The 13891-nt window shown below is 42.4% G+C and overlaps 1 protein-coding gene across 2 annotated transcripts; it reads left to right on the top strand.

The window, feature by feature from the left end:
• The first annotated feature begins 202 nt into the window (after positions 1-202).
• On the top strand, positions 203-13222 carry LOC139459780 (cytochrome P450 3A41-like). Of its 2 annotated transcripts, XM_071241444.1 has the most exons (11): positions 203-294; positions 763-879; positions 2766-2854; positions 3205-3350; positions 3929-4059; positions 6819-6942; positions 7412-7569; positions 8212-8300; positions 9229-9366; positions 10135-10297; positions 11349-13222. In XM_071241444.1, exons 1-11 carry the CDS (start codon positions 244-246, stop codon positions 11424-11426), a joined length of 1284 nt encoding a protein of 427 aa, XP_071097545.1. In that variant the 5' UTR covers positions 203-243; the 3' UTR covers positions 11427-13222. The 2 variants fall into 2 exon arrangements, with proteins under 2 accessions (XP_071097545.1, XP_071097547.1); XM_071241446.1 differs by lacking the exons at positions 203-294; positions 763-879 and adding an exon at positions 971-987.
• The last annotated feature ends 669 nt before the right edge of the window (positions 13223-13891 follow it).

The raw sequence follows: 13891 nt of genomic DNA, 5'->3' as shown, positions 1-13891 counted from the left end.
TTTGGAATCCCGTTTTCCCCTGAATATGTTTCCCGGCTTGTCAGCCACGTACACGTGTTGGGTGGTTTTACCAAAGCGACAAACTAAACCTTGCATCACTCCGGGCGTCCCTCCCCCATCGAGCTGGCACGCCATGATATAACTGCAATCCTGCCCAAAGCGGCGTTCAACCAACTCCAAACTGGTTCCCATTTCAGCGTTTTTCATGGTCGAATCCCTTCCCTCCTCGTCTCAGACCCCGCCATGATCAAACAGATTTGTGTGAAGGACTTCTCTAACTTTGTCAACAGATCGGTGAGTGCTCATGGATCTTGAGTGAGCGAGTGAATGCTTTTTTGAGCACTCTTTAGGGCATGGATCATCATAAATATACACATCATTATTAACTGCTTAATAGTCATAGATTAATTGTACATATTTAGTTTTACCCAAATTAAGCTTTTCGTGAACACCTGGCGTCATCACTGGCTTTTAGTATCCATTCATATAATGTTCACCCCTATTTTGTCTTTTAGGGCCGATGGGATCTGTTTTATGGGATAATTGAGAGTTATTACTCTCTGGCGTTGAGGTTTTATATTTACAGTACAGACAAATTGAGTGGATTTTGAATGGCTTGAATCAAACTTGGTAGGTCAGTCAATTGGATCGAGCTGAGTCTCAATTTAAGCACTCGTCGAATGAATGAATGCGGTTTTTGATACTTTAGCACACACGTCACCTAAGACTTGTAGTAGTTGCTTATTTGCATGTCTGTGTCAGACGTTCGGTCCTGTGCCGAAGATCGTGATGGACTGCATCGCTGAGATCTACGACGAACACTGGAAGTTCATGCGCTGTGTCCTCAGCCCTACCTTCAGTACAGGTAAACTCAAACAGGTAAATACTGCCTTCATTACAGGTAAACTCAAACAGGTAAATAGTATCTTCAGTACAGGTAAACTCAAACAGGTAAATACTGCCTTCAGTACAGGTAAACTCAAACAGGTAAATACTGCCTTCATTACAGGTAAACTTAAACAGATCAATACTGGCCACGTTACATGTAAACACAAACAGGTAAATAGTATCTTCAGTACAGGTTAACTCAAACAGGTAAATACTACCTTCATTACAGGTAAATACAAACAGGTAAATACTGCCTTAATTACAGGTAACCTCACACAGGTAAATACTGTCCACGTTACATGTAAACACAAACTGCCTTAATTACAGGTAACCTCACACAGGTAAATACTGTCCACGTTACATGTAAACACAAACAGGTAAATACTACCCTTAGTGTGGGTAGACTCCAATAGGTAAATACTACCCTTAGTGTAGGTAGACTCAAACAGGTAAATACTACCCTTAGTGTAGGTAGACTCCAACAGGTAAATACTACCCTTAGTGTAGGTAGACACCAACAGGTAAATACTACCTTCATTACATTTAAATTCAAACAGAGAAAATACACTTTGTAAGTATATCTCAAAATAAAGAAAATATGTACAGGTGAACCTAACCAAGGGAGTTTACATAGACATGTCCATATATACAGACTCAAACGTGTGTATATACATAAAAACATGTACAGGTAAAATACACAGACAAACCCATACATCTTTATCCACACAGGTAAACATATACAGGCAATTATGTACAGATTAACTCAAACATGTATGTATATATTCAAACATATATACAGGCAAATATACAAAGACAAATGTACATAGTCAAATATATACGTATACACTCAAACAGGTGACAGTTGACAGGAACAATCATACAAGTAAAGACTTATACTGACATCTTAGCACAACTCAATGCATACAGACAAACCCCGACCAAGGGGTATTTTCAGTTGTAAATTTGAAATAGGTAGACAAGTGATTCGGTTAGCTTATAGGAATACGAAATGTGTTTTTACGGCTTATTGGCTATAAGGTGTGTGTGAGTAAGCTGGGTTTCGTTCTGGTTCACGCTGCAACTGATACATTTTTCAGTTCTATGAGGGTGTGTAGGGGACGGTGCGTGTGTCCCGAGGGACAGGCACGCAAACGATACTGCATCCTTAGAAAATCGGCTTTTTTTCATTTGTCCTCAGTGTTTGTACTTGACAAAACATTTTTTACTGTGTTAATATTTTCTGTTAGTTCTAATTTGTAGCAAAATAGAAGCAGTGAGAACTGGTTTATAATTGTAGAACCCGAAATGCTTCTTGCAAATGTGGACTACCATCATTGGATATTTACATGTCCTCCGCACAATGTAGTGGTGTCGGTGGAGCGTGAATTTCGAAGGATGTTCTGCGCATCTATGGTACAAATAATTCCGAATCGGGACTTCAAAGTCGTTACCAGTTCCCGTTGCCAGCTAAGGGGCATAACTCTATAGCATTGTATCTCGGCTATTGAGAATCTTTGTTTCAGGATGATTTTGTCCTGTAAACTGAGAGTGAGTGAGTTGGGTTTAACGCCGTTTTTAACAGTATTCCAGTCATATCACGGCGTCTCAGCTTAATGTGGGAGGAAAGCCCGAAGTGATGCAGGTCTCAAACGTTTACGCCTTCGGTGAAACCCACGAGCACGGGTATGGTGCTGACAAACCTAGAAACGGGGCGAACCGTGATTCGAACACACAATCATAGGTTTCTGGCGTGCCTAAGGGACGCAACTCTGCACAGCGAATCGCGGCGCCTTAGACGACTGGGCCACCCGTGCCCCCGTCCTGTAAACTGACAAAGTGTAATGTTTGAATGAAGATTTCTGATGTGGTTTGGGCAGATGATGGTCCTGATAGAGAGATGTACACAGTTGCTGGTCAGGAACGTGGATAAACATGCAGGGGAGAAGAAAAACATCGAACTGAAACAGTAAGACTCGATCAGGGCGGAAGCTAGGAATCATGATCATAACGTGTTAACATTGGAAATAACAAAGTCATCATCAAAATCAGACAATGCTATTAATTTCTATGTATATATTATGATTTTCCTAGATATACTAACCAATCCCGTTAAAGCCGATCTAATAGATCAGGTGGTCAGGCTCGGTGACTGGATTGCGTGTCATCGTAAACCGAGGGCATGGGGGCTGCTCATGATATCAGTCACTGGTTTGCCTGATCCAGACTCGATGGTTTACAGGCGGCCGTCATTTAACTGGAATATTGCTGAGTGTGGCGTTAAACAAACAAAAACCAAACAAATTATTCTTGATACAGTTTGATGGGTTGCTACACCATGGACGTGATCGCCAACACCGGCTTCAGCATCGACCTCGACAGCCAGTCCAACTCCGACAACGTCTTCGTCACCTACTGCCGGAAGGCAATGAAGCTAACCTTCCCATTTATCTTCCTTGTTACACGTGAGTCACATGTTGTTACTTGACCCAATCACGCGAGATCTCGTTAGCACTTTGGTAACCTGTGTTCTGAATAATATAATCATATTATCAACAAACGCTATAAACAAATCTCTGATGAAGATCCTGGGTAGAATAGGTCTTCAGCAACCCATCCTTGCCGTAAAAGGCGTCTATGCCTGTCGTAAAAGGCGACTAACGGGATCGGGTGGTCAGGCTCTCTGACTTGGTTGATGCATGTCATCGATCCCAATTGCGAGGATCCAGGCTCATGATGTCAATTACTGGATTGTCTGGTCCAGACTCGATTATTTACAGACCGCCGTCATATAGCTGGAATAGTGCTGAGTGCCGCCTTAAACAACAAACCAACCAACCATTCTTGTGAAACAGTCATTTGGATATTTCAGAATATGAACTGCTGAACATGTATTCAATGAAACTGCATACAAATCGCATATTGACTTATATTAATATAAGGGTCGTATCGCATACTGAATCTAAAAAGAACTAATACTGTTTTTATCATGTGGTCTATGTGTGGATTCCTTTACGGTTGAAGTTGAAACTGGTACTTTCAGTGCTGTTTCCATTCACCAAGTCCGTGTTTGAGAAGGTGGACTTCCAGATTCTGGACACCGACAAGGACAAGGCCAAGTTCCGTTCTATGATAAAACAGGTGATCGAGGACAGAAAAAACAACCCCGACTCCGTGAGTACTCCAATATAAAATCATCGCAGGCATTATGGGGTGGAGGCAATCTCATTAAAATCAGATCTTAGTTCTCGCTTCCGCTAAACAATTGTCTCAGGACATCCCATTTATATGGGTCACGCCAGAACGACCTCTCATCAGACCAATCAGAGCGTCGCTTACCAGATCAGAAAAATGACAGTCGGAATGTGTGTTTTTTTAATCATGCAACCTCGAAAACGTTAACACGAGTTATTCCGAACTACAGTTACGGGCTGTACGACTGATTCCGTCAAAATCAGCGTCTATCTCTCGCTTCAGTAGCATAAACATCTGAGATTTTGCATAACCCGTGTGAAGTGCTGCCATACAATATCGACCACCTGTTAGACATTCCAGAAGGTATTTTATTCGGTTTTCAAATTTTGAATCGAGAACTTTGTCAAACTATTTTCAAAGCGTAGTCTGGAATGGAAGTCACCAGTTTGAAACTGGTGCCGTAATGAGCGAAAAAACGGCTTTCTGAATGGCTAATCCCGACTTCTTGTTAGTCATATGATTGGTCCTTCAAAGTTCGCGAAAGGTTCTGACGTGACCTGTATTTGGATGTTATCAGATCTTTGTTTAGCAGTAGAGAGACCTGATTTTAATGAGATTCGGGTGGAGGAGGCAGGTTGCTTCGTGCTTGTCATGGGATCCGACTGACGTAGTTATAACAGGGTGGAATACTACATGGATGTGTGTCCACTGAAGAGTGAGTGAGTGGTTATTGAATAACGCGGCGTTAGCAGTCTTCTAGCCATACGCGGTGACTGTCTACTGAAGAACACTAGGAGTGACCTGGCATTCTTGTGCAACCTGACCTGGGTTCACTTGCAGTAAGCGATCTAGCACTACGACGATCGTCTACGACTCTATCACAGACTTACGATAGTCGTAGCGCCAAGATCTGTTCGTGCAAGTGGGCCAAGGTCGTCGTTCACTACAGGGTTGTCCTGTTCACATTTTCAACGACGCCGAAATTTATGCGGCGAATTAACTTATTAACTCACACACTCCAAATCCGATAATATGTTATAATATTTTTTATTCTTTATTCATGTACATGTGTAGGCCAGCGGCCCATGGTACAATATTCGGTCCATCATTAACATTTATAGGGTTAGTGTTTGGAGTCTAATATTCATAGCATGGTATATAAAAGTTGCAACATTTCTAATTACAGTTTCATTGTTTACCGCCATAAGCATATTGAATTTGGCAAGAGTAGGATGTACAAAATACTTCTGTGGTAAATACTGAAGACGAAGTTCATCATAAGCGTTACAAATTAATAAAAAATGATATTCATTCTCGACATATCTTTGGTTGCAACTATTGCACAATCTCTGCTCTCGTGGAGTATTAACGTATCTACCAGTCTCAATGTGGAGAGTGTGGGAGCTACAGCGAAACTGGGCTAGTGCAACACGAAATTTGTTGATAGCGATAGCAGACAAATACAACTCTAGACTGAATGAATTTTTGAAAAGTGTATAATGGAACATTTTAGAACTATTTGCTAAAGACCAATGCCAGTCCTGTTCGTAAGCAAATTTTAACCGATCTTCACATTCGGAAATAAATGATTCGGGGCAAATAACATATTGGTTCTCCCATATATATCCAAATCCAAGGCTGTATAAAAGAGTTTTGACTTTTGTAGCCCAATTAGTTTTACCATGTGTGGCTAGCTGAAATAACATATCATAACTTTTCTTAGGATATCGTGAATTTGGTAGGGACATAAGTTTACACCAATATTTTATACAGCGTTTATACGCAGAAATGTACAGTGGGTATCTTCCACACTCTCCTCGCACAACATGATTGGGAGAATATGTTATAATATGAGGCTTTCCACTTAGTCTTTGGCGTATAGGGCGGTGGGGTAGCGTAGAGGTTACAGCTGATGGATCTGGTCAAAGTCATAGATATTTATTGCATGTAAGGTCCATATACAAAGGAAATTACATGTAAGTAGTTTCACATATTCGGATATATACTAATGTTTAACAATTCGTTTATGGGAGAAATTGCATTTTTAACATATACAGCCAGTTTTAATGCAACAGCAGCATCTTTTGAAAAGAGAAGAGAAATGAAAGCATGATGATATGACAGATAGCGCTCTGCTATAAACTTGTTTGTTAGATCACAATAAGGACGTAAAAGTAAAATGAATTTTATTTTCTATAGCTGAATGACGTAATGGGCATAACCTCTTTGATTTTTCAGTGAACATTTCTCTTCCTTCATTCAGCATGAGATATAAAGATCCAAACATAAATTGAATAAATGGACGTCGAAGGGTTATTGGTGTTAATGTTAAATATTTTTTGGGTTGAATAAGACTCTTAAAAGTTCTTTACAAGTCATACTTTGAGCTGTTTTCTAGACTGGAATACAATCTTGGTAAAACATATTTATAGATTGTTCACAAAATTGTTTCAAGAAGAGTTAGAAACCACCAACTGTTTGGTTCACCCATACAAAGTCGTAGCCGCGAGAAAGCAAAAGGTTTCTAATATGTGATGTCCATGTTACTTTGCCCATGTCATCTTAATGTACAAGCGTATCATAAGCAAGTTTGGGGATTCTGCCTTCATGCATTCCAAGAACATTAAACACGTATCTCACTTATATCACTAACCCTATGTCACTTATCCACCACTGAACGGTTAAAAGATAATCATAAATCTCACAACCTGGCTTATGTAGTACATGTCACCGCACAGGGTCACGGTGACATCCTGCAGGCGATGTTGGACACCCACAAGGAGGAGTCTGCAAGAGACCCGGATGATGATTCTGATGAAGATACAGAGACCACGCTTGATTTCAAGTACTTCAAGAAGCGAGGTACTCACCATAAAGGGAACATCCAAAATATAAACCTTGTTCTTTGAACGTGCAGAAAACACAGTAAAAAGTAATGGACTCCCTTTACCGTAATTGTTGACAGTGACACATCATGGTCCTGTTTCAAAGAAAATGACCAAGGACGGATCCATCATTTTTTTAAGAGGGGGTCCAACATATGAAATTCCTCTCTTTGTCAGTTTTACTGCCTACAAATTACTACATTTGATTTTCCAATGGAGAGTGGGGGCAGGGGTGGTGGGGGGGGGGGGGGGGGGGGGGGTGGGGGGGGTGGGGCGCAGGTCCCTCCCTATGATGTCAGATATCAAATATGAAATGTGTGTGTCAATATGGACGAAGACCACGCATAGCCACCACCTTCAAAATACCAACACTACACTTGGCTGTGTTAGTGTCTGCGTTTACCCGGATGTGACGTACGTGTAGGTGTATCGTGTTTATATTTCAGGTTTGACAAACTACGAGATCTTCTGCAACTCCCACATCTTCCTCCTTGCCGGCTACGACACCACCTCCAATGCTCTGACCTTCACCGCCTATCTCTTGGCCAAACACCCCGTGATCCAGGAGAGGTTGTACCAGTCGATAAGGACTCACATTGGTGATGTAAGTACCCACACTGTGATTCGAGAGAGAGACTGTGCCCGTCGAAAAGGACACACATTGGTGGTGTAAGTACCCCACACTGTGATCCAAGAGAGGCTGTTCCAGTCGATAAGGACTCACGTTGATGTTGTAATCACACAACCTGTGATCCAGGTTTAAACCTAATTTATGTTAAACACCATTTCTCTCTTCAAAAAGGTCCGTCCTGGTAAACGAGTATGCGGCGGGATTTGGCGTTACACGCTCACAGTAAATGCATGAAATATCACTACTCCATTGCTGCCCGAGATATTATGTCATTAGCGGAATAAGCCGAGTGGATCCGACTGACCGATATCCAGGTGGGATCCATTATCCAGTAGATAATGACACCCACACTCAGAAGATTCTTCAAAGAAATCTATCTGACGCCAATTTTAGTTTTGATAAGTGTATTTTCTTAAATGTGGCAACAGACATGCTAGTATCCGCCAACGGTATGCCAGTGATGTCCGCCCTCATATGTACCAGATCGGTTTGCGAAAAAGATATTTTGAATTCACTTCTCCCATTTAGACATTCAGAAAAATATATTTTCAAGTCTCATTTGATTTACATCCGGGAAATGTTTTTGCCTCAGCGTGTATACTTCTGTTTATGTAGAAGAAGCCCACGTATGCCGAGGTGACGAAGCTGCAGTATCTGGAGAACGTGTTCCTGGAGACTCTGAGACTCTACCCTCCGGCAACCAGGTCGGTGGAGCCCCAGGCAGACGCTTCCTACACCTACATACATATCGTTCTTGTGCATGGACCGCCTCCGTGGTCTAGTGGTAGAGCGTCCGCCCGGAAAGCCGAAGGTCCGGGGTTCGATCCCCGACCGCGTCATACTAAAAGACGTTAAAAGATGGTACTTGTTGTTACCCTGTCTGGCGTTCGGCATTAAGGGGCTAAAACAAGGATTTGTAGTCTCGGAGTCAGTATACTGTGTCTTAGTGGGGTATTCATGTTAAACTGCGGCATGGTATCTCAGTGGGCTAGCACTATAAATCGGCATCAGTCCGGACTAGTACAAGCAGCCACACAAACACACACACGTGCATGCACACGTCGCTATATAAGTGCAATAATCTTGGCCGCGACGTTAAACCCCATTTCACCTCACCTCTTGTGCATGTAAGACTGACGTAACTACTACTTCATAATACTAAACAAAAGCCTTTTGCATCAACACCCTGCTTGGTCGTTATGATGCATCTCTTGCAGCTAGCTGTTGAGTGGGAAGGACAGCATTCACTCCATATACTTTGTTTGTGGAAGAATATATTACGTATGCTTCGTTGACTATTGGTTAGTGAATACTTGTTTTGTTTGTTTGTTTTTTGTTTAACGACGCACTCAGCAATATGCCAGCTATATGACGGCAGTCTGTAAATAATCGTGTCTGACCCAGACATTCCAGTGATGAACACCATGACCATCGATCCACGCAATTGGGATCGATGACATGTATCAACCAAGTTAGCGAGCTTGACCATCCGAAGCCTTTAGTCGCCTCTTACGACAAGCATAGTTACCTTTTACGGCAAGCATGGGTTGCTGAAGACCTATTCTTCCCCGGATCGTCATGGGTGACGTATGCTGTACCCCATTTACAAACCTGGAATTCCGTCTCTTCCAGGATCACGCGAGTTCCAGCCAAGAGCACCACCATCAACGGGTACCACATCCCCGCCGGCCTGCCTATCATCATACCGGTGTACGCCATACAGCACGATCCAGAGTTCTGGTCCGATCCGGAAAAATTCGACCCTGACAGGTAGGTGAGGTGAGGTGAAATGGGGTTTAACGTCGCGTCCAAGATTATTGCACTTTTATAGCGACGTGCATGTACGTGTTTGTGTTTGTGTGGCTGCTTTTACTCGTCCGGACTAATGCCGATTTATAGTGCTAGCTCACTGAGATACCATGCCGCAGTTTAACATGAATACCCCACTCAGACACAGTATACTGACTCCGAGCCGACCAGTCCTTGTTTTAGCCCCTTAATGCCGAGCGCCAGACAGGGTAACAACAAGTACCATCTTTTAACGTCGTTTGGTATGACGCGGTCGGGGATCGAACCCCGGACCTTCCGCTCTCCGGGCAGACGCTCTACCACTAGACCACGGAGGCGGTCTCTGACAGGTAGAATGAGCTGAGGGGTACATGTATATATGGCTGAATGGTCTTTTACTTAATATTCCTAAACATGTCTTTCATTTCTACCAATCACTGTGCTGTTACTTATTGCATTGTATTTTTAACAATAGGACTAAAGTACAATAACGTTCCTCTCTATCAAAATCGGACGGCGCAGAAATTCATGGCACAGATGCGTCCATTAGGCATTCCAGAAATTTATGATTGTGGGTTTGAATCCTGGTTCATCCCGATTATGTTTCCAGGTCTGTCAGCACCGTGCTCGTGGGTTTCACCCAAAGTAGGAAACATCGGGCTATGCATCATTTCCTCCAAAATTAAGTTGACACGCCATGAACATACTGTTCAATGCGGCGTTAAACACAACTCACTTTACATTATCCAGGTTTCTCCCCGAGAATAAGCATGAGCTTCACAACTACATGTGGATGCCGTTTGGCGTCGGGCCCCGGAACTGTCTGGGCATGAGGCTGGCCTTGTTGGAAGCCAAGATGGCGATAGTGGCGTTAGTGCAGAACTTCCGGTTTGTTGTGAGCCCGGAGACAGAGGTCAGTTGTTTAACCCGTAGCCACCATTATTTCCACACTTTCGTTAGCTCACCTGACTATAAGCCCTGTCACCCGTCGCATCTGTCGTCACCTATGCATCTTCCCGAGGCAAGGGAGTTAACCGACTTTAAAAGTCAAGTTTTTACCCTTGCCGAACTACGATGGAATTTCTGTGATCGATCGTAGCGCCACCAGTGGCGATTACGAGTTATGTCCCTTCCGTGACCCTCTAATTGACCAATTAGATTCCATCTCTCATATTACTTGCATTTGCTGCAAACAAAATGGCGGCGCCCAGTTAAGACGATCAAATCGGTAATCAAAATCTATATTGTAATAAAACGGGTTTTCCTTTGCGAAGTGCATCAAATCACGTGAGCACCTTGATTAAAAACATGAAAAGATTTGGAAAATATCTGTTGACGCCGTGTTGGCGGTACACATGCATTGCAAATCCTGCAATCGACTGAAACCTGCACTGCAGATTACGAACCGGATGTCGGTTTCGTAAACCGAATTTGATTAGGCTTTGCATAGATTCGTTAGTCCAGCCAAAATATGACTCCATAATTCCAGCCTAGTTCGACAAGTGCGGAAACTGTACTTTTATAGTCAGTTTACTTCCTTGTCTCGGGAAGATGTCCGCTATGGTTAATTGTAAACATTTTCTCCTGACACTTGTATTACAATTCAAGCGGTTCCGATCCACGGCAGGGCTGTCATAATGGAAACTATTTTTTCCACAATAAACAAACATATATGTTTAATGTTATTTCTGTTATTTATTTTTGAAATCTGGTGTTTCTATTACCCTTTTAAGGCGAAGATGTCATTTTGTCTAAAAAAATATATTTGTTTACGTCTTCTTTGTATTTACACGTGGTATTAAGACAAAAGGGTCATTTTCGGTGTCTCAACATATCTCTCTCTTCTTTATGACTTTACGCTTAGCATCTTAACCATGGTGAACTATATTGAATACTATTGTTCTATGGGGCGTTTTGTTGATTACATTGTACGTTTTGAAAGGTATTTCTGTTTGCATTTTCAGGCTTCTGTGAAACTGGAAAAGGGAGGTTTCGTTAGACCAGAGAACAATCTTTATATCGGCGTTGAAAGACGCGAGTAGGCTACGTAACAGTCTTCATCCCAGAGGCAAATATGAACTGATTACCTTTCATATGACGAATCATCGCAATATTACTCACGAATTGGAAACTAAGTTGTCTGTGCGATATATTTAGTAACGAGGTAACTGGTAAGGTCAAGAAACTGAAGATGTCCCTTGTTGAGGTGAACGTCTGGGGCGATTTCCATCACCTATTGTCAACAGTACTGGATTCTATCAACAGTTATCACCAATGCCTGCCATCTTCCCGGGGCAAGCGTGTCCACTAGCCTGTATGAGAGCCTAGTTTCTAACCATGCCATTCCAAGTCTACTCTTCTTGGCTCGATCGTGGTGTTGAACACGAGTTGTGTTCCTTTGTGATTAAAACCCGATATCCAATCAGATCGCTGTTCTTATTTCGAATGGCTTGACGATGATGCCAACCTGGTCGATCAGGTAAGGAAAAGATTTGATCCTTGACAGACACGAAAATGACAGATTGCCACAGTATCTGGCAAAGGTGGAAACGAAACTAGAATAGGCTACTGGACATGCTTACCCCAGGAAGATGATCCCTTCGGGCATGTGACTTCATTATAAGTATTATATGTTTTCATTTCAATACATGTACATGTATACCATTGAGTGAGACGTCTGTACCATGATCAATGCATTCCTTCACTAAGATTCATACTACAATGAGCTCACACAAAGTGAAGGTCAATTCTTATAGTGGTTTATCACTAGTTTGTACCTGGAATGAAATAGGACTTTTTGTTACACTGACAACAACCAGCTGTAAAAAGAGAGGTGACGTGAGAGTATTTATGCTCAGCATGCTCTCTAGCCTACTCCATGAACATCTGTTTACAAGGCATGTATTCGAATAATATCAATGGAGGAGAAAGGCCTTTTAAGACTAACCTCAGTCAAAAGACAACGCGTCGTAATACATTTACATCAAGTGAGTGAGTGAGTATGGTTTTACGCCGCTTTTAGCAATATTCCAGCAATATCACGGCGGGGGGACACCAGAAATGGGCTTCACACATTGTACCCATGTCGGGAATCGAACCCGGGTCTTCGGCGTAACGAGCGAACGCTTTAACCACTGGGCTACCCGACCGCCCCCTTTACATCAAGTACAAGACGTCAAAATGGCCGACACTAATAACGTGACGGGAGAGATTTCCGAAGTTGTTAATGAGTCTGTGGCGGTTACATGTGTTGGTCATCAGGTGATTATAAAGATGTGTCAAATAGATACTAAGGTAAATTCATAGATTGTTGTAGACAGTCACTGTCAGTCTAGACACGAATGTGTATTTCGTCGTTTTGTTCACTAGGATGGGTCGTAGCGAGGGTATTCGTGAACGATCATGCAGTCAAAGTCTCCGACGTTTCTCCATGTATGCTAAAACGCTGAGTTCAAGATTAAAAGGTCTAAATAATCAGAAACAACGTTTTTCGTGCTAGGGAAATCTCAGGGGTTCCCCCTGGAGTGTGTAAGTAGTGTTTTCGTCATTTTAAGAATACGGTCTCGTGAAAACGTATGACCGTCAAATTTTGTCGTCCATACACTTATGAACGTCAATTTCGCGGTCATGTGACCGACCTATCGTTCAATGAAAAGCCGTATATAGAGCAAACATCACGTAAAACATTATATAGCTTCAAACGCCATACATGCTAGCGCTTATTGCGCATTACGATCAGTGGTGGTAAACGCACAGATCAGGACCTCGTTCAGGGGCTACGTTCAAACCGCTTTGTACGCAGTACGCAGAACAGAACAATTTTATTCAAGATTTAGAATATGGGAATTTATTTTTGAAATAAATATATGTTTATAAAATATGGTTAGTGTCATGAGTTTTATTCCTCCTTGTCAAACAAGATGACGTCATCAGTCAGTTGTGAGCAGGGTGGGCCAAGTTATCGAAGGCGCCCCTATTCGCCGAGTTACGTCCCTTGGGTACGCCCAATACCTATCATTGGGTGTTCGACTACCGGTTCGCCAGTTTTGTCGGTACCATTACCATACCCATGCTTATGGTAAACGTCTGCGACCCGCATCAATTCGGGCTTTCCTCCTATATTAAACTAACAAGCCGTGTTATAACTCATAATACTGTTAAAAGCGGCGTTAAACCCACTCTCACTTGGAAGCAATAAATTCATCTAAACAACGGACAGTAGAGCGTGGAATGGATGGATTGACGCTTGGACCTCTCGGCTCACTGGAATAATTTCAGCCCCACCGTAATAATATATATATACTAAATTAATATAATGGACGTGGAATACACCCAACTGATGTATCCTCACAGCGCTGCATTATTACCCCGGTAAATGGATCAGTGTAAACTAGAATTTCATCTCAGCTCCCTGGGGATCATACAACCAAAGCTGCTGGAAGGCTTACAGTCACATTACCATCTCCTCCTACTCTCAAGAGTCAAGGGCGGTCGGGTAGCAAAGTGG

The sequence above is a fragment of the Haliotis cracherodii genome, unplaced genomic scaffold, assembly GCF_022045235.1.
Source record: "Haliotis cracherodii isolate W230 unplaced genomic scaffold, xgHalCrac1.p SCAF_13, whole genome shotgun sequence".
Taxonomy (NCBI): Eukaryota; Metazoa; Mollusca; class Gastropoda; order Lepetellida; family Haliotidae; genus Haliotis; species Haliotis cracherodii.
This window is presented reverse-complemented; position numbering and strand designations above follow the sequence as displayed.